Genomic DNA, 21,960 nt, shown 5'->3' with positions numbered 1-21,960 from the left:
TTTCAGTCTCCTGCTCCTCAGAGAACTTCTATTTCTGAGTAAGTATAACATGACAAGCTTCTAGAAGACAGAAAGGCCCTTCTAACAGAAGTATTCATGTTCTCCAATATTAATTTAACCACTGAGATTATTGTTCGAAAATGTTCCTTCTTAATGGCATCCAAATTTGTAATGTACCAATTATGCTACCAGAAGCTGCAAGTTAAACCTAATCACTATTGACAACATTAGATAAAGCGCTGTTTGCCTCGTGCAAGGAATGATAATTGTTTCAATTTCAGTGCTATTTTGCTGGGGAATCGTATGCAGATCTGTCAGGATCAATTATTTAGCCTACCAAATAAAGGACCTCAGCATTTACAGATAGATGAATGCCAAAACAGCCAGAAAGTAGTCAGATGCAGCAGTGTGGGAATTCTCTATGTCATTCTGTGGACTCCCACACTAAATGAAGTGCCTAATCTAGTGCCCCTAAGTCCAGATGTGATTATTGGAGAGATGGGAACAGGAAACATATAGTGAAAATCCATGTTCTGTGTCCTACTGCCATTAACAAATATCACTGAATTTTCACCCAGAATTAATGACTTCACTATGAAATTATCCAGTAGAGACAGAACTAGTGTCGGAGGTAAAGCAAGCAAGGAAAGAAGGTAGGCAGAAAACACAGAGAAGGGAATTTTCCTCAGGGCCAAGGTACCTCCCTTTGCATCCAAACCAACCAACTGGACATCTTTTAGAGTCAGCTGAAAACAATAAGCACTTCTCATCACTGCTTTGGTACAAGATGAACTGGATATCTAAAATAGATAAAGATGAGTCATGGCCTAAAAATATGTGTTTATATCCATTGACTAAAAAGGGTAGTCAAGGAAACTAGCTCATATTGATATTTATGCCACAGAAGTCTAAGGTTAGATAAGATTAATGTCATCCAACACCACTTCCATCTTCCAGAATCTGGACACATGGAGGACAACTAACATTCTTCTTCAGGCACAAGAAAGTAAACCCTCTACTCCTACAGCTGCCACTTAGATAAATGAGACTAGAAGAAATTTTTATTGAAGCACTTAAGCTTTATGACCTAGTTCCCAGCCAGCCTTTTCTACACAAAGGAATAATACATAAAGCTGGCTAGAAAAAAACAGCTAGAAGAACAGACTGCTGTCACTGTCAATTTTTGGAATTGATATTTTCAACAGGATCATGTTGATTCCAGTGCAAGTTCTGACAGAAGCCAGGCTAGAGAGTAGATCGGTTACTGTGCTTTTCTGGCTCCTGAGCTCTGCTCATTTAAAAAGGAAAATAAACATATAATGATTGAAATATTTTCACAGGAAATAACTTTGTTTTCCTCAACAGATCAGTCAAAATGTTCTAAAGTCAGATCCAAAAATCATCCTCTAAGAAAACAGGAAATCATTTAAAGACCATAGAAAGCAATCAAAGATATGTCTGCTAAATTCAGAATAAGCCTAATAGCAGAGGTCAGCACAGTATCTGGAGGAGGGATCCTCATAGAACCAAAGCAAAGAAGGAGATAAAAGAATGCTTTTACCAGACAGCTCTTCTGTCAGTGAGAGAGAGCTGAATTTTTCATGTCTTCCCTTTCTCCCTTGTTTTAAGACAGATTTTCAGGAAATGTTCACTTAGTACAAATGGCGTGTCATCATCCAAAACCTTCTCATTGTGATGCATTGGAAATATGTGTTGAATCACACATAATTACATAGTGACTTCACTAAAATAAGTTTTTGCAGCACCTGCATTCTTCAGGTGGAATAGAAGACACTGCAGTAGACAAAGCGTGAATGACAAATGATCAGGATTGTGCTCAGTTCCAAGAGGAATTACTATATTTGGTGAAAGAATGTTGGAAAAAAAAAAAAACAAAAAACTAGGATAAATACTTACACAATTAATTAGTTCTGAAAAAGTTAGTAACCTGGGACAACAATCCTAAAATAGTATTATGTCCATGTATTGTTTCTCCATGACTGCATTTTAGGGCTAAATAAATGGGATTTGGCCATCCAGACTATTCTCTTCCACCTCCCATCCACATAGCATGAAAGAAAGCACATTAACTGAATTTCATAAGCTTATGAGCTTGATTTTGTAGTAAAAAAACCTGATTTAACCTGATTTAGCATATTATTGATATATACTCCAAAATGTAACCCTCTGTAAGTGTATATGTGAATTGTGATGGGAATTAAGCCCCAAAAGCCTCTCTTTTGACAGCTTTAAAGCCATACTTCCATTTTCTTTAAAGACATATCCTTGTCAAATTCTGGACATCCTAGACTGCCCACAGCTTCTCTAGAGACAGTGACAATTACTTTGATGTCTCTACAGTGACAGAATTTTTGTGATGAATTGAGACATTACTGACAGTAAATCTGTATTTTCACAATGAATGTGAATATTTTCAGGTCAGTTAACATTGAATCCTTCCATTTTAGCTACTATATTTTCAATTCCACCTTCACCATAAAAGATGGGAGTAAAACATTCGCACAGTTTCCTTTATGGCAACTGAAGAACTACATAAACCAACACAGATCAGCTAGGTTCAGAGTGCATCTAACTAATTGGTTATAATTTTCTATAGGGGGGGAAAAAAAAACACCTTCAGAATAATAATGTGATGGCAAAACAGGTAAAAAAAGACTAATAAAATTGATCCGTGCTTGTGCAACTACTCCAACCATTTCACAAGCTATTTTTTTCTGATTTTTTCTGAATAGTTCAGAAAATGCTCAGGAGCCTGACTGCTGATTTCAAAAGCTGTTTTACATTAACAAAGCATGCCTTATTTGATTTTTAAATCAAAAATAGCCTGTAGCACATCCATTAGAAAGATTTATTATCAAATAATATTTGACTAAGAAAGACACCCTGGCATTTAATACACTACTGTGGAATAAGGCTTTGTAATCAACCTAGAAGAATTTTGAGAACTGATCAATCAGGTGATCTCCAAATATCCATGATGATTTAAGATTACAGAATGGCTGAAAATTCAGACAGTACTTAGAGGTTCTCATAAGATCAGAGATACTAGTTGAGATCATTAGGTGAATAAGACCATCACAACAACCAAAGGAGAAAGTAGATCAGCAGACCATTTCGAAATATCAGGTGAGTATGGATTTTAAATTAGAGTCTGACCTTACTAGAGATTATAATTTTTGTTATGCTCTACTAGATTTTATTTCTTCACTAACGTTCAAATTCTACTTCTGTTGTTGATTTTAAGAGTTGTGGGGACCATTCTCTAGTAGTCGCAATTGATCAACAACATCCTTGACTAAATGTTCATAATGTGGTACACCTACCTTTACAAAGATAGTAGAGTTGCATTCCTGTAAAGCCTCCATTAAACTAATCACATGCAGACATACCATTTCCACCATCTTGTAAAAAAAAAAAAAATCAAGAATTAAACAAATCAATATCCAGTATTGTACACTAAGCAAACACTAAGAGCCTTCCTTTGTTTGCTTGGCAGTTATACTGGATCACTAGATGCCTATTTACTAAATATGCATAAGATAATACGTACATAAAAAGCACATTTAGTTTTCCCCTGATGCAGCAACATCTGTCAAATATTTCAAAATGTTTGATGAATTTTAATTCCTATCATGCATCAAAACAAATTGACTTCAGCTTTCTTCCTTTCAGACATCATAAATCCTTTTACTTGCCTTTGCTGTATAGTTCTCATCAATCAAGGTGTCAGAAATTGATATTTTTATTTACTGAATCCTTTGAAAATTAACATAGTCACACAAAACATCTTTTTTTCTATTATCAGAAGACAATTAATTGTTCTGAACTGGCAGCTAATCCATAATTCTTCCATTTTGTATGATTAATTATGATAGATGAAGATATTATTTATTTGGTAGTAGACAACATTTTATGTTTAATATTATGTAAATTCATAAGTTCAAGAAAAACACCTTGAGTCAACAGTGAGTATTTACAGTGCCTATGTAAACTATGTGTAAATTCCCCTGACTATAATAAACTTTTATGTAGTCTTTTTTATCTTCAAAGCACTTTAGGCAAACACTAATTAACCTCACAACACCCACGTGAGATGAGCAAGTATTATTATCACATTTCACAGAGCAAGAGCCAAGGCAAATAGTTTAATAATTTTCACTAAAGCCACACAGGGAGATGCTTTGAGAATAAAGACTGGAACTTGAGACTTCCAGGTCCTATCCTTGTCCTAAAGTTTGACATTTTCCTTTGTGTCTGACTAAACAACTGGCTAGTAAGTTAGACTATGTACAGCTCCCACTGAGTGGCTGATATATCATTTAAAGACAGTTTCAGATGTTCCTTGCCTCTTGATATGACATTTCAAATACAGCCTATGCACCTGTGCAATTACTAAGCTCTGAAGGTGTACAAAGGTCCAAAGGTGGTGTGAAAGATTCCTTACAAGGGTAAAGGGAATTGCATTAAATAACTCCCATTTTAAAAAAAGGGAGGAAAAAAAGTAGCAAAAGAAACAAAAAAGAATGAAAACTCCAGATGTTCAGAGAATCTTGCTTAGAGGACGAGGCCATCTATAAAGAATCTTTCTCACTCATCTACTAGTTACCAACTCAGTTAAAGTCAATCCATCATTAACATACAGTAATGGTACCACATTCTTCATGTCCTTCTGAGACGTGGCTGACAATACATCTTGCCCGTCCTAAACAAGATCTCAATCCTAAACCTGCATGCATAGAGAATCATTAATCAGTGGGAAGCAGAGGTAGCACCTATGTGAAAGCCAATCACACACTTTTGGTTTCTTACTGTATGAAGTTTCTACAAAACCAATAAGCATTTGAGATAAGTGAATAGTTAGAATTATTATTATTTTTTTAAATGGCCTGGATAATTTCTGGGCACCATGAATAATTCCCTTTCAAACTTTATCTCTGGAGATTCAAGTTATTAGCTACTCAAAAGTGTTTCTAGAGATAACTACGTGCCTTATTATTGATGAGCAACCAATGGGCTATGAATAGTGAAGCGTCAACACTGTGTGTCTTTCATCATTGTATGGTAAAAAAAAAAAAATTGAAAAAGATATTCATAGAATTATCCTAAAACACTCAGTTGCTTGTGTGAGGCAGAGCAAGATGAAGCAATAGGAACAGCAGGAAGAGCAGGGATATATAAAATGAGACTTGAAGCAGAGAGCCCTCAATACAACAAGCAGTGACTAGCTCTGGAACACCACACCTCTGTTTCAGGCAAATCCTGGCTATACCCTATCTCAGGACCACTGTAAGGTTAAACCAATACTACCTTTCTCTTTAATTTCTCAAACTATCAATGTTGCTTTATAAAGTTATTCAGAGATTGATGTATTCCACTGGAATGTAGAAACAAAGCCAAGCCCCATCCAAGTTTAATCTATACAAATCTATGCACAACATCTAACTCACCACTTTGTTATGGGCCATCAGCTGTAGGATGCTAGGTGTCACTCGGCTCCAGAACTCCAGGGCTGTAAGGATCGCTGTAAAACTAAATTCGTTCTGATTCTGGACGGTTGGAGCTACTGCTGTTTGTTCACAATACACTGTCCAGAGCTGAGCAAATATAAATGCATGGAAGAGGGAACACATGTGCAGAACAGATGTCTGTAGAAATAGAAAAGAGAAGACAATGTTTATTGAAAAAAGTGTATTGGAGTATAATGCAGGGGCTTTCCCAAAAGTGCTCCCCTCTCATGCACTGCACCGTGCAGTCTTGTGCTTCACTTTCCTGAATGTTTTTCTTCAATTAGGAACTAATCATGTTTGATAACATCTCCATATTTATAAATGATTTCATATCTACGGACTAAAAACTGCATTTGCACAGTCCCATTCAATCTTAGTGTACAACATTAAGGTCAGTCCCTCTAAAGAAAAGATTAGTTTTGCAGAACAGGTACTAAAGACTAATCCTGAGACTCTTGCTGAAAAACTCCTACCACTGTCTAAGGGAAGCCTGGAGGCATCAATCACATCTATTAGTCTGATCACCTACAAGGAAACGTATCACACAAAACACATCATTGTACAACTGTGATCTCTCTCTGTCTTGCTGGAACGCAGCTGCTTACAGTCCTGGAAAGTAAGTGCTATGAAGCTAACAGAGAATTCATCCTGTGGACTCAAGCATGACTTTGCTAATAAGTATTATATATTGCAGTGTCTGAGGCTCCAGGAGTCCTGAACATTTACTATTCCCTTAAAAGAATGATGTTACTGGTCAGAAATGTTTTCTCAGTTTTATAGTGTAACAGTGATCCATGCTTTGTGGCAATATGACCACATCAAATATTGCAGTGGTTGCTTGGTAACGGGAAAGAGGTAATTGACTGAAGGAAAAAAGACAAAAAAAAAAAAAAAAAAGCCAGGACACATGAATGGGAAGCACCAGTGCATCGGCTGTGTGAGGGGAAAGAAAGAGGAATTTTAAGTACTAGAAATATGCATAATCCTCCTGCTTTTGCAGTTAATAAAATTCTGGTTGGTGCAACTGTACTCTTATATCTGTGTTTAGCTTCTGTCACAAATTGCTTATGATTTGCAATAACTCTCTTGTCAATAACTTCTTTAGAAACAAAAAGTTTTACTTGAACCATCACCGTTTGTAATTAATTTTTGATCACGGCATCATTAATAGGTTATACAGTACCACTGTACACCTAGATAAGAATTAGCAACTCTCTTGAGATTTGCTACAGAGATGGTCATTGCTAAAGATTCAATTTGGAACTGAGTTTGTCCTTCCCCATTCCTGTATTGAAATATTTTGAAAAAGTTAAATCTCTTAAACTTATTTGTAATGATTTCATCACCGGTTTTCTATACATGAAGGGGTAACTTCGCAAGAAAAACTGTAGAGATTTTTTTCCCTAGATCTCAGATTTTAATGTTATAGGCTTCCTTTTTACATCAAAAGAAATATATATCCCTATGTTGGTTGCTTCAATCCAGTGGAATCTTTTCTCAAATATAAAAAAGGCAGAGGGTTCTTAAACTCTCAAAATAGCATCATTGGATTACTTCAGAAAGGGTCTGCGGGATTCTATGCTGGAAGTATAAACCATTTTAAACAGGATATTAGTTTACATGATGAAGTTTTGATAATACTTGTGAAATTTAAAATTTTATATTACCATCAAAATACAACTTAGTGATAAATATTTTCAAGAGTAAGGCCAGTATACACCACATCTCCTCTTAAAATGCAGAATCCCTTACCTTTGATTGCTCTGGAAACCCAATCAGAATAACAATAAGGTGGTCAGCAATTTGTGAACCTGCATCCAGTGGAATAGGCATGCAAGATGATGGAGAATTTGGACAGACAACATTGTGTGTCAGTGACCCCAGGAGTAGCCAGGACAGCAAACGAATATGTGAAACACATTCTATGAATTCTTTGGGCCTGTCAAGAAAGAGCGGATTTTATAATGCTGCAAAGTTTTCTATTTCTTCCCCAAAACAAAAAATCTCTTTAAACACTTTGCAGATGCAGTCTTAAGTTCTGGAGGCACAAATCATTGGTACAGCTTATAGGAAGTCTAGAACCACACAGAACTTAGTGGATTTGACATAACCTTTAACAAATCCAAATCCAAATCCAAATCCAAATCACATAACTGGAGGAGCCTAAGGAGTGGTCTCTACATAAGGATAAAACATACACAGATTTACCTGATCCACACACAGTGATTTTTTACACAGCAATCATCAGATGAGGATTGCCCAAACAGAAGTGCTTCTCTTTGTTTCACAGGACAGCACACAGCTGACAAGGCTATGACAAGGTATTCTTCATTCCACAGCTAGCTCTGAGACACAGGGGCTCTGCCCTGCCTTACTGTCACTGTGTTCCACTTCTCCATACATAAACTCCAAGTAGAGTTCATTCCTTTTTTTCCTTTGTCTCCTCCTGGACATTAGAACTGCATCATTCTTCTGGGGGCAGAGAATGTGCTTCTTTGTGACCGTTATTAATTATTCATCCACCATCTAGTGCAAAGCATAATTGTGAAGCTCTGTGCTTAATCTAAGAAGGAATAGTATTTTCTGGAGTCACCTTGTCTGTTTCCTTCCTGTGCAACAGTTCAAACTACACAGCCATTTGAACACAAAGGCATGGGAAAAAAATATTTTAGATGAACAAATCACTACCTAGCAGGCCACTCACTACTCTCACTCATTTATAATTTAATGTCATTGTCAAGGTCTCAGAGAAACAAAGGTACATTCCATTAATGTACTTTTTTGTGCAGACTGATAAAATGTTCACCCTCAAATACATACAGGGTCTCGTGGGAAGTCCATGTCTTCACCTCAGAATATAAAATGCAATTTTTACAAATAAGAAACTGTAGCCCAAAGAGTTTCTTATTCTCCTTATTTCAAACCTGTATATGTTCTATCTGCAGGACTGGAAACCAGATAGCTTAGACCTCAGAAGCCCAGGCATAAAGCCTGAGACAAAGCTGGGACTAGAATACAGATTCATTAAAATACAGTCCAGTGAGCTACACTCAAAACACCTCACTTGCTAGCATTGTAAGACAAAGAACAGTGCTTTGCTCTTCTTTTTAAAGATAAGAAGTTGCACATCAGGATTTCTCACAGTGAAAAAAAAAAATAAATAGGTCTTGAAGAGCAGGATTTCTCCCTAGGTGAAGTCAGACGGTTTTACCACCATCTACGCAGACTTACACTTAAAGATCTTGCTTATTTGTGATGAGTAATATCAAGGGGCATAAATTCCATTTTTCTATGACCATATTTTATATAATTACAGGACTAATAAATTACTTGCAAGCTTTTCACTGTCTGTTTCAAATGGAGAATCAAGTTCATTTTCCAGTGCAACTCCATTCAAGTCAAAGGAGATACTTCCACTGGTCTCTGCTTTAAATGGTGCACTGATGAGTTTTTCAGATAAGGATCAGGGAGATGCTGATTAGCATTTTTAATGACTCATGGCCACCAATCCCAGCTATGCATCCTAACTACTCAATCTAGCAACACACATAGAATTCTGCGGAGACTTCTAATTCATTTTTGTGTTCCTTTTTGTGGAAAAGCATTCTCACCCTTGTTGCATTGCTGAAGGAGGATGGTAAAGCCAAGGCAAATATCGGATCACAGCTTTGTTGTCTCTGTGGTTTCCTCGTGTGATTTCCATAGCAGTAATCTGAGCTAAACCAACTTTCAGATGCCCTCCAAACGTGTCTTCATGCAGTGGCTGAGAACAAGTCTTCATATGACTCTGCAAAGCAAAGATCTTATTTCCTACCTGAAAAGAGTATTCTGCTTCACTTCCCTTCTTGAGATCTCTAGATTGAGACTAAAACTACATAATCTAACTTAGAAATGGGTTTTAAAACATTCTCCAGTCTCTATATTAGTAAGAGTATTATGATGCAGCTTTTTCAAGGAGGCCATGTTCTCAAGAGCCCATGCAAAAGGTTAATTTTACAAAATGTCTAAGCATCTGTTGTACCAAAAACTCAAAGCTGGTAAGTGCAAACTAATGGTTGCACATCCAGAAAATTTAACTAAAGATCAAATAATCCAGCCATTCAAAAGGGTAACAGCCTGGGCAGGAAATGTCTTCCTTGTACAAAAGAATTGTGCAATATTCTGTTTCCATGTACAGAAGTAAGCTGCCTCTCATTCACCAATGATATGACTGTGCTGCTCAGGTTATTTGGAACAAATGCCTTTAAGCCCTGGAAATACAAGGGCTAAACCTTTTACCAAGACATTGGCATACACTTCTTCCTGGAAAAATAACTTATTATGCTGTTTTGACAGCTGCAAGGAATGTTTCACTGGTACTCCTCAAGATAACTCCGTATTTCTGAGCTAACTTTGCATTACCTTCAGTCTCTGAACAAACAGAACATATACTGAGCACATATAAATATATGCTTTGCATAAGAAAAAAAGGCTATCAATAATTGAATTATTATGAAAGAATCAAAATCAGTGATCAATAATATTCTATAAAAGGATCTGACCCCCAGCAACTTATACTCTCAAAATCACTTGAAGTTTCTTTGAGAGGAAAAAAAAAACAAAAAACAAAAAAACAACTATCAGCATGTATATCTAGTGACTTTGCTACAGACAGGAAAGGATAGAAAGGTATGCAGGCAATTTTATTCTTCAAAAATAGTGGCATTTTCTAAATAAAGCCTGAGCTTTAGCAATGAAAATGTTATCCCAGTGGAAAAGAAAGATAATAACCTGAGCAGAAAAAATAAACTGGAATGTGGTTATCTTAAGAATTAACATTTATATCTTGTTTATAAAGCAACAGTTGCAAATATATAGGACTGAAAATAATTAACTTCTTTCACAAAAAACGAAACTATTCTCAGGCACCCAAAATAAGACACTGGAAATTAATCGATAACTGGAACTATTTATTCACTGAAATTTATAGGATAGTATTTAATAATCTTTTCTCAATTTTTATCTTTTTCTTCTGAAAAACGTCACTCAACATTTGAAATTTCAAAAAAAATCAGCTTAAAAGAAAGTAAATCAAGATGTTGTGAATTTGTTTAAAATTCTGACTATTTCTAAACTTAGAAACACATGCAATATTTTCCCAACAATGCTGGAAGCACATAATAAGTTTACCTTATGATTCTACTAGAATTTGAAATTGAAAAATCTGACTTCTCAAATTCATCTTATTTAATAAGAACCATCTTTTAATTTTGCAAAGATAGCCAAAGTTTAATCATCAAAATAAATAAAATTACTAGCATTTTTTGTCTCTGTTATGTTTTTGGTAGAGCCCTGTATTACATGGACTCAGACAACATGGACTCAAACAAATACAACATGCAATTTTGACAAATTGGTTCCAATTTCATTTTAAAATGCCACGGAGTACACATTTGGAGATCTTCTTGTCTAATTCAAAAATATAAAAGTGACAAACTGGGTAAAGTTTTAGTTCATGCCCTAGCTTTATCTAGGTGTACAAATGTACTAAATAAATAGCCCTACCAAACATAAGAAATTATCAACTCAGACTCAAGCTTTGCAAAAGCATATCTAAAAAGCAGACTGCAATTCAAGGGAAAAGGGGCACCAAAAAAAAAAAAGCACAAGTGGAAAAAATCTTCGCACAGAAACTTTTTACACAGAAGAGAGGATAATCTGCAAGTATTTTCACATGATTTTTTTCCATTCTGTTTCTATGGAAGTGACAAATCAGATGTATCTCTTTCTCATTTATGATTTATTTGCCAATCTCTTTTGAAAGTAGTTCTGAACTGGAGGAGAAATGGGTGAATAATTTTAAAGGATACAGCGGGAAGGCAATTCAATTCAGCTTAAAATGATTAATTATGTTGTACTTTGAAGTAAATCTCTACTCCAGCTACTGTACAAAAGCCTGCCTCTCCTACTGAAGATCTTCTTTTAAATCACAATGGGATTCAAGGCATAAGGCCAATGGGGTAAAAACATACAAAAAAAAATAAAAAAAAAGGTACTTTGTCCAGTAAAACAAGGTTACTGAGGGTTTCAAGAGATGGGATTTTCAATTTCACAGGAATTCTTCCTCTTCTGTGGTATTATTCTGCAAAAAAATTGTCCCCTCCAGAGCACAGAGTATAGTGGAGAGGACAAGGGGACAGTGAGCAAGTGAGTATGTGAGATAAACAAACAAAAACAAAAACAAAGAACAAAAAAACGAAAGAAAGAAAAACCAAGTCAGTCTTCTCAAAGGCTTACAGTGGTTCCTTCCAGGCGGGCTAACTATGGAAAGCATATTTAAAACAACAAAAATTCCATATACACTTTATGTATGCCCATAACCAACCTTCAGTTTGGTTAAGGTATGCATATCTGCAATGAAATCCAGCACTTCCCCAACATACTGCCTCATGCACTCCATTGCTGCTGTTCCACACTAGAACATAAAAGAAACATGTTTAAGCACCAGCTTTCAAATAAATTAGTGTTTTTGTTTTTGTTTCTTGTGCACCACAACACAGGTTTGTTTTTGTCTGTTTCAAATTCTTTACTTTTCAATTGAATTACTTTAATTAGAAATAGACATTCTTTGATGCTTTTCTTCTCATTGTAATTTGTTCTCTTATCTGATGATAGTATCAAAAGATAGACCAGTTAGTGTAGCATCTTCACGCATCATAAAATGCTCTTTATCTGTGACAGCAATGAAAGATTAACTAATGAAACTTTCAATAATATCTTTGTCATGCAGCCCCTGAAATTTACAGTGGTCCAAAATCAAAGTCTTAAAAGTTTGATGAGAGTTTAACAACTCAGTTCTTCAAGCAGCTGAGCATCTCTGCAAGTAAACCCGAACAGTTGTAATTGCAGAAAACAAAACTCAGTCACAGATAAAGCTGCTCTTGCATATGTCCACATGAATCATGATGGAAAAACAGGGTAAATGATTGGCCTACTGTATTTTCTGAAGCATCACTGAAATGAACATCACTAAAATTTGTTAGGTTTTTTGTTGTTGGTTGGGTTGGGTTTTTTGTTTGTTGGTAGGTTGGTTGGTTGGTTTTTTTAACTAACAAATGTTTCTGGGGTATTCCTGTAGTAAATTCATACAGCACTCAAGCTAGTCATAATTTTGAAAGTAGGATGCAAGGGAGAGAAGGAATAAATCCAATTCTCATGAACTATATGAACTTGAGCATAAATATGTAAACACTGAGAAGTAATCCATGCCAGAGCAAGAAAAATCCCAAAGGGAAAACAAAAGGATTCAACGTGGCACTTGCATTCCCCAGCACAAATTTTCATAGCCCCTTTCCCAGAACAATGAAAAATGCCAGTTTGGCCTTTGGCTAGTATAAGACATGCCCAAGATGTGCACAGTACTCAGTGTAACAAAGCTGTCAGATTAAATAAAGGTTTCCAAACCAGAGAACTCTGGAGAAAAGCTTTCAGAAGATGATATGGCTGACCCACAAGGTATCATATAATGTTTATATTTTAATAATCAGAGGTGAAGATGATTCTGGCTGAATTCAAGGGGAACTAGAAATGTCCAACATTTCTCAAAATCAAGTCTTCATATTTGCCTCAATTTTAGGGTCCAAATGACTTTAGAGGATATAGGATGAAATTATTAAATTTGGTATCTTTCTTCTTACAGTAGAAAAACAAAACAAAACAAAAACCCTGTCGAACCCCAAAACATAGGCTCAGCACAAAATATTGCAAAATGTTTATAGAGGGGGGAGATATTCTTCTTTGACCTTTATTTAATCACCTCTGCTTTGAAACAGAAGCTGAGTGCACAAATGAATCAGATTTAGTTTTGACCACAAATTTATTAAGCCACAATTGAGTTTTAGTGTCTGAAATTTGAAAAACAGTTAGCATTCTATTTTTAAACAAATCATCCAGATGATTCCCATTTTCCTAGGTTAATATCAATCTACTTGGTGTTGAATTATACTACTTTCTGTTTTTTCAAATGCTATGCCTGCCAGTTCCCTTGACAGAGTAACAAACAGTAAAAAATGGTCACTGACAGCCTTGTCAGCATATCCTCCATCCAGTTTATGTGGAGCGTTGAATAACAGAATTATAAAAGATATACTCAGACCTCTGAATAATAACATTCCATTACAAAAATCTTCCCTCTGAGTTCCTGTTTCATTCAAGCAGTGAGCTACTTGGTTCCTTTAATTTTTTTCTGAAATGATCATTTTCCCATCATACCTTTTTACAGCAATGTCATCTACTTATTTAAACCACATGTAAATTAAAACATTCTGTTGGGAGGAAAGGAAAGGCATTATTAAAGAGCTACTTTAGCACAGGCTCCAACTATAGTCAGACATGTGACTAAAGATCATTAGCAAGAGTAAGAGAAGCAGCATCAAGTCCAAAACTTTTCAACATTAATAAAAAGGAAGAAGCCTATCAGCTACTGAATGCAACACACCTTGCCAACCACAGAAGAAATGAAAAAGAAAGAACATTCAAATGAACCATAATGAGATGATAAGACATAATTTTAAAAACCAAAACTCAAAGATGGATTTTTGATTCAGTACTTACTCCAGGCAGTGAGGCAATCATCTGTTTATGCAAGATTGTTGATTCAGCTAGTTTAGTTCCAGCGTCTGCACAAACAAACTAAGAAGAAATTAAAGATGAATTATTTTTGAATAATTTACACAGGAACCTGAAGACACTAATAAGTTGTCCATGGCTTTATTAAGATCATTTCAGATCTTAATAATTTGCCTAGAAAGTTCTCTTCCTTTATTACCAATTTTGTTTGTTTGCCATTATAAATGAGTACTTTTAAAGAAAAATTCTGACTTAAATGTGTTTCATTAACACATATATGCTGGACAGAATCAATTTAAAGAATATTATATAAAACCAAATCCCTCTTTATAATCATAAATAGATATCTTTGTCATTCCCTGGATATGTCAAATATTCCTCTTTCATCCCGGATTAAAACAAGATAGAGAAAAATAAGGCAGAATACCATGTTCTTTAGTATGACTCTACAGTGTTTTTACTGAAATTCTACAATGATGAATCATATGAACAGTTTTCAAATTGAGAACACACTGGTGCAATATAAGATAACCTTTGCATAATAAAGGCAAAAAAAATAAAAGTACAAGATCAGCATCATTGTTATACTAGTCTATCTCTACTTGGCTGAATTATGCTTTTATTTCCTTTCCTTTCTTTGTCTTTTTTGTTTGTTTGTTTGTTTTGTTTTAATTTCAAATCCCTTGCCCCAAAATCTCTGCTGTCCACATCACTCATACATTAGATCCACTAATATCATTATTTAATCTTTATGCTTCAGTAATGCATTTGGCAACGTACAGATGATTTGCTCTTGCTTAAAACTTGTACTAAACTCTATTTGCACTTGAGTAATTTCTGTCTATCATGATGCAAGGAAGCTTTCTAACAAAGAGCAGACAAAAAAGAAGAACAAGCAAGCTAAGTTGTAAGTCTTAATTTTCTTTCTTGACAATGAATACAGTAGTAGTTTTACAAAGTGAGACAGATATTGACTATACAATATTCTTCACAACCATCTAATGCCTATGTGTTAGCAGTGCTTTCAGAGGCTGAAGCTATCCATGAAAATATTTCCAAAACATTTATTCTTGCAGTTCCACGGGCTGTACCTTTCAGAGATTTAATCTTAATTCGGACTGCCTACCAAAGGCTTGGAAAGATGTCAGACCTTTGACTTGACCAACAATCTCTACTTTGGGATAAATAATAGAAAGATATATTTGAGTTTAGATTAATAATTAGATATCACCAGACATAGGCCAGAATCCACTTGACTCTTCTTTTACTTAGAAATTGTTTTACACTAGAATAAATCACACAGAAAAAATAAAAACACAACTCATATTTCAGTTGTTAAGTGGCCTAATGCTCTTCTTGTCAGAGCTCTAATCATTATACAAAAAGGAAAAGAAAGCCTTAGGTTTATGGGCTATAAACCCATATCCAGACTTTGTCTTAGCTTAAGCAGCAACCAGGACACTCAGTTCCTGTTTTAACAGAAAGACCCATCAGTGAACTTAAGTGAACAGGTGACAGATTTTCTCCTAATGTTCCCTGTATCTGAAAGAGAAAACTGTTGCAGAGCAGCAAAGCTACCTCTACTGGACTCTTTTAAGCTTCCTGCATCTACTGCACAGAGGAGTTTGGATTAAACAAAATATTAATTTATTTGTGAAAAACTGCTGACATTTTTTAATTTTTAATGAGCAATTAGGCCTTGTTTAGTTTATATTTCTCAGCATCTGACTGCCAGGTGCAAGGTTCTTTCCTAAATTCACAATGCAGTCAATACAAGATGGGGAAAACAGATGCAAAGTGAAAATTTCTTTCATTTCCTGTCCAATTCACTGTGATTTATGTTGTCTCTGCTGCAAAAAGATGAGGAATGGGCAAATAATTACCACATCTCTTCTTAAGAGTGTCTGATAAGATACAGATGGAGCGTAATGTTTAAGATGGAATGTCTTCTGAATGAAGTGAATTAACTATATAACATAATTATCTACATTATACTATGCTTATAATCAGAGCTGTAAAAATATATATTCCTAATAACGTATTATGTATGTGACTTTAAATTGCTACAGTCAGTAATTAGCAGACCAGATCTTCACAAAGACATAAATTGGAATCACTAGATTTACAGTAGCTGAAGATCTGCACAGAAATATGAGTAACCTAAGCAAAACAGGTCAAGCATACTGATCTTTAGAGGATGACTGAACAAGCAAATCCTAATGAGACTAATATAATTTAAAATCATTGGAAATCCTGAAGATATATGCTGATGAAATGTGAGTAGGAGAAAGGTACTGGGAAACAAAACACTGGGTGAAGAAGCAGTTCCTATGGAAACCCATGGAACTGCAGCATATAGATGATGGCTTTAATTTGCTAGGACAAATTGAAGAGACAGTCTTTTTTGACCCTTAACATCTGGGATATCTATCTGGAATTGGGATTAGCTGGTTAAAATTCTCATTCTTTGTAAAGTGGGATACAGTTGTGCTCATTTTTGCACAGATGTCAACAGTTACACTGAAGGCACCATATAATCTGGAATAAATGTGGGTGTCAAACATACATTCCCAGAAACTCCTTTGTCAGCCCACAGCTGATCTATCATTAAAATAAAACACTTTTAGCTTCTTTATTTTGAACACTTTAATTGAATTTCAGTATTCTGTATGCACTGTCTGTATAGAACCTTGTATGGAGGCTAACAAGTTAATGGAGAAGGGACTATCGAAAATGGAAATCATTTTCATTTGGTGCTGTATTACCTTTGGTACAGTTTTAAAGCCATTCAATTTAAATGAATATTGCATGGGCTTTCTGTGGTAAAGTTGTACACTGAGCCTGCCATTCTATTAATAATATCAAAGAAAATTCACATAGATACATGTTTGTTTTTACTATCACCTTTTTTAAATTACTACAGCTCCTAGGATATACTAAGTGGCTATGGTATTTAAATTCAATTTGACACTAGACACATACTACTGAGGGTTGCCAATTTGCACTTAGTGGGCCTGAATACAGCCCATGATCTTTATGACTGACAGGACAAAAGCAGCTTTGGATATCAGTAAATATGACTTACTTCATTAGCCTCTAAAAGGCTATACAAGACCGTTACAATCACACTGGCTGCTCTTGTGGAAGGTGTGAATGCATCCTAAAGCATACATCTCATATAGGAACAATTCTAGAAAGAAAGTACTGGCAATTATCAGTTTCTCTACTTTCTCCATATAGCAGAGAGTTTTCTTTGATGACTTTATCAGGTGCTTGGCTCAACATGAAGGCCAAGTGTTTATCAGCTAAATTGTACTGCCAAGACTAAAAGGGTACACTTGCAATCCTAAATGGCAAATTCTGTATTGATTAGACTACAGAAATTAAGGTACTTTGTCATCCTCCAGGATAGATAGCCACAGGACAAAGCTACAGAATGGAGCAGTGCAAAAAAGATTGACTTTTTCTGTAATCTAGGAGAAGTCAGTCAAGTCAACAAACACTAATGCACATGCTATCAAGCTGAATCTCTGCACCACTAAGACAGAAAGCAGTTAGTGGTTAAGTTATTGGAATTGGCCTTAGTTGGGACTCAACATAGAAGTCTGAGATTAAAAATTAAAAAAGCAAACTGTCAGAGCCTGACATTGCCGGTATTCTCAGTAACCATGCTAAACTTGTAAATTCTTTTTGTTGAATTTGGGCTGAGAGACAATCCAGATGAGAATAACATGAGGTAGATCTGTACCTGGACCAACAGCAATAGATTCATGTCTGGTAATGGTGATTTTAACTTCAGTGCCTGCAATAACTCCAATATGACACTGCGTGTCAAGTAGAATTTGTCCCTTTCCTGCAAAAGAAGAATATAGTATTATGAATGTTTTGAAATTCACTGGCACCCACTAGTAAACTACAGCAGTAACTTTTCATTTAAATACAAAAATATAAAAGTTATAAAAGTGTGCTTTTTGTTACTATCTTACAAACTTCCACATTTTTGAAATTCTAAAGAACACATAGAACAGACATCATTGAGAAAGATTTTTGCTATACAATATTTTAATATTTCATACATGACAGATTTTATAAGACAGTCATATAGCACAGGCAAGCAGGGTAGATGTCACTGCTTACTTCCGTATAGACAGGAAAAGGACAGTAGTAAGGACTGACAGAGGAAAACAACCCTGGCAATAGTCTTTAGCACTGTTCTCTCACTAAACTTGCTAAAAGTGGTCTAGATTTTACCATATATACTTTTGTTGTCATTTCCCCTTAAAATAAGGTTGTGCGCAGTAAGAAGTTTTAACAATGATTTTCATTCATTAGACTAGCAGTACTTTTCCACTTACACAATAAAAACCATTTTGGCTACAGCTGCTACAACAGAAATATTTTAAAACACATGGTGAAAAATCAGCCAATGCAAATTAGAACACAGAAGCCTAAGAATAGAGCTGTAGAGCTGAAACAGCAAGGCGGTTCAAGAGATAAGAGGAGCTGGTTACGTATCTTACTTTGACATTCTCTTACTTCATAAGATAAGATAAAAAATGTGAAACAAATCCATAGCCTGTTAGTGACCTCCACAACTCAAGAACTTTGATCAGCAGAGAGACTTACATTGAGCTCTCTTTCAAGTGAACATTAGAGAAGAAAAAATGTTTTCTAATAAGAAAAATGTGTTCCAAAATGTGTTTATGATTTAAAGTTTATTATCTCTTGTCTTGTAAATCTCAAGCACTTGCCTGCTCACTTGAGTAAGTTAAACTTCTAACTTTTCATTTAGTAAGGGTCTCAGTTCCTCTGTGACATCTGCAAAATGGAATAATGCTCTTTTCTTCCCCAAAGAAGGACTGTAAGGTACAATATGTGAAGTCAGTTTGCAGCTTATTTCCAGCTGCACGCAGTAGCAAATGCAACTAAAATGAAAGGAGATGGAGGATATGAATAGCTGGAAGACTGAGCTTTGATTACCACAGACCGAGAAGCCAGTCACCATTGTTCCTCAGAAAGATGATGTCACCACACTGTATTTGGGTAATACAAAGCCAAGCAAGTGCCTCCCACAGCATCGACATGTCTTTTAATGAAAACAGATTTTAAATATCAGCCTTTGAGTTGGAAAAAGGCACTAAAACAGCAGAATGGTACGTCTGACATGGAGTCTGTGAATGAAAGACCTGACTTAAATTCCTGTTTTGGCCTATCCAAGCAGAATTTTGATTTTTCAATTACATGGAGCACATGATCTGATAACACATTTTCAGATAGTGCATTTAGCTGATGGAATGAGTCCCATACTGCAGCAGTCTATGCGGCTGAACTTTAAAAAAAAAAAAAAAGCAAACACTGTATCAGCTCAGCTGTATTATGAAACAATGTCTTGAGGAGACAAATACTCAGTCACACATCCTACATGCATGAATGGTGCTCTGATCCTATAATGTCCTCAGTAACTTATCTCCACCAATGCCATAACCAGATGCCAAGAGAAGAATAAAAGCAGGGCAAGCATGTATAATTCCCACTATCGCTCTCATAGTCACCGATTATTTTCTGCTCAGGGGACACCTGAGGTCAACGTGGATTCTGTATGATTTGTAACTGTCAGATTTCTCTTCCATGTGCATGTCAGCCAACCACTTGTGCCCATGTCAATTTTCAGAACCAGCATTATTTGGGAAGGAGTCGTTTGAAGAACCACTTCATTTTACTTGCTTTGACATTAGTTCCTACTTAATACGTCCTTGTTCAGGGATAGCATGAGATTATCCACTTCTGTCTGGTTCACTTGTGACTTTACAAACCTCTGTCACATTCCCATCAGTTGTTGCTTTGTCAGATTGAAGAGACTGACTCAGTTGCTCTTCATATGGAGCTCACTCCACAACTTCATCATTCTTGTTACTTTTATCTGAACTTTATCCAGTTCTATTATATCCTTATTGAGCATGGGGAACAAGAACGGTACATAATACTCAAGGCAAAAGAGGACACTGATGACCTGCTGGAATGTCTATTCCTCAAACAGTGACTCTTCCTACTGTCATCTGCTTTCATAGTCCTGAGAAAAATACACAATGCAGTTAATAATTACGTGCCCCAACACACTGGACAGAATTTTCTATCAGCAGTTCAACACAGTAGCCTGCACATACTGGAAGAGAGGTAGAATTCTTGTCAAAAGCATTCAGCCATGTTAGAAACTAACACCTAAGCTACACAGAATGTAATTGGGCCATCATAAAATGCTTTGTCAGAATACTGGAAAAGAAAGAGAGGCTTCATGAATCCCAGCTTTCCTTGGCCTTAAGGATGATAAAACAGTGAGATAACTCTTTCTCAAACTACTCCTACCTGTCAAAACTCTTAATGTTTTAAAGCACAGACAGATGAAGGAAAATCGAGCAAAATGGTTTTAGACATCTGACCTCTTACTTCCTGCTGTTAATCAGGAGTGATGACATTGAAGTCAATGGCCCAGAGCTCACTTCCCTCTGAAGTCTTCTTAATCCTATCATTCTGCCATTATACTGCTGATAAATATGTATAAGAACTTCATATTTTGCCACAGCTGTGCAAAGTCATATTAGTTCCATGAGAATAAAGCCCAGAGCAGACGTGTAAACATGGTACGAAAGAATCAAGGATGCAACCCTTTTAGTTTCTGTTCAGCCAAAGCTACCCTCTCGAATGCCTGTGCATCCCTATCAAACAAATGCCTTGCGAACTTTAAACTATGACTTTGCTAAGGCAAATATATAGAATGTGAAACTATCAGAACTTGTTTCAAACAGTACCTCAGGGTCCAAACTTAGTAAACAGAAGAGGTTTTTTATATGGTTTAATAGAGTAACATGCTATCTCTCCAAATAATCTAGGAGAAAGCAGAAAGTCTTTGTATTTGCCTCCGTTGCTACTGCAGTAATTAAAAATACTGAGGATATACCCTCAGTTCTTCCAAAATTTCAATAGTAAAACCTTACTGTGTACAGTCCAGTGGAATACTCCATTTATTAAACAGTATATTACTAACAACAGTATGATAGTAAAATACTAAGCTTAGAATGAAGTGTCAGTAGCTGTAGGAGATAAGAAAGCCAAAAAGTATCCCTAAGAGACTTGAGAGGAAAACTGAAGGTAACATGATAACAATCTAAAAAAGAGATGCTACCCTCAACTGAGAGTTCCAAAGGCATTGAAAAAAAAAAACGAATTGCTGAGCTGGAACAGAATCTCAGACAAGGACATATATCAGACTGATGTGAGTCTTCAGACTCAAAGATACAGAGATATTTCTGCCACGAGATATTAGGAAATTGTTGATGATTAAAAAACAAAAAAGATTTGGAGTGGTCAGGCAGCATTCCTCTCTTTGAAGTACACATTAAAGTGGTTTGCTGCTGGAAGAGATGAAATTCCTTCATACTACAGCTGAAAGTTCTGTGAGTTTTGTTTGAGCCAGTAAAAACTAACAATTAATTCCGAACAGTTGTAATGCTCTCAAATTATTTTCCTTCTGCAATTTGCTTCTACATTGTATTCTATCACAAATAGCGCTATTTGGTTACAGAATGTCCACTGCAGGGAAACACAGAGAGTGCAACTAGCTGTTTTTTTTTCTCTAAAAGTATTCATTAATTTATTTTTTCCAATGTAAAACCATAGCACACTTTCAGCAATAACTTGGATAATGTATTATGAAGTTCCACTAAATTAAGCTTTTTGTGGAAAAAAATTGCAGGAGAACATTCACTAATGATTCCATTTATGGGTCACAAGGTTGCATTAAACTAAATCAAGAAGGAGCTTTTACCAA

At 35.7% G+C, this 21,960-nt stretch overlaps 1 protein-coding gene across 7 annotated transcripts in view; it reads right to left on the bottom strand.

The window, feature by feature from the left end:
* UNC79 (unc-79 homolog, NALCN channel complex subunit) overlaps window positions 1-21,960 on the bottom strand; it is a 100,071-nt gene that overhangs the window by 1,830 nt on the left and 76,281 nt on the right. For all 7 annotated transcript variants that reach the window (XM_019615848.1, XM_031553658.1, XM_010711850.3 and 4 more), the window contains 7 exons: window positions 17,884-17,988; window positions 14,121-14,198; window positions 11,893-11,982; window positions 9,140-9,315; window positions 7,281-7,467; window positions 5,469-5,666; window positions 3,345-3,422 (listed from right to left, as the gene is read on the bottom strand). In XM_019615848.1, coding sequence (XP_019471393.1) covers window positions 3,345-3,422; window positions 5,469-5,666; window positions 7,281-7,467; window positions 9,140-9,315; window positions 11,893-11,982; window positions 14,121-14,198; window positions 17,884-17,988 — 912 coding nt within the window. The remainder of the gene's footprint in view (window positions 1-3,344; window positions 3,423-5,468; window positions 5,667-7,280; window positions 7,468-9,139; window positions 9,316-11,892; window positions 11,983-14,120; window positions 14,199-17,883; window positions 17,989-21,960) is intronic.

This window comes from Meleagris gallopavo, chromosome 5, assembly GCF_000146605.3.
Source record: "Meleagris gallopavo isolate NT-WF06-2002-E0010 breed Aviagen turkey brand Nicholas breeding stock chromosome 5, Turkey_5.1, whole genome shotgun sequence".
Lineage (NCBI taxonomy): Eukaryota > Metazoa > Chordata > Aves > Galliformes > Phasianidae > Meleagris > Meleagris gallopavo.
The sequence above is the reverse complement of the archived record's forward strand: the minus strand, read 5'-3'. Positions and strand labels throughout refer to the sequence as shown.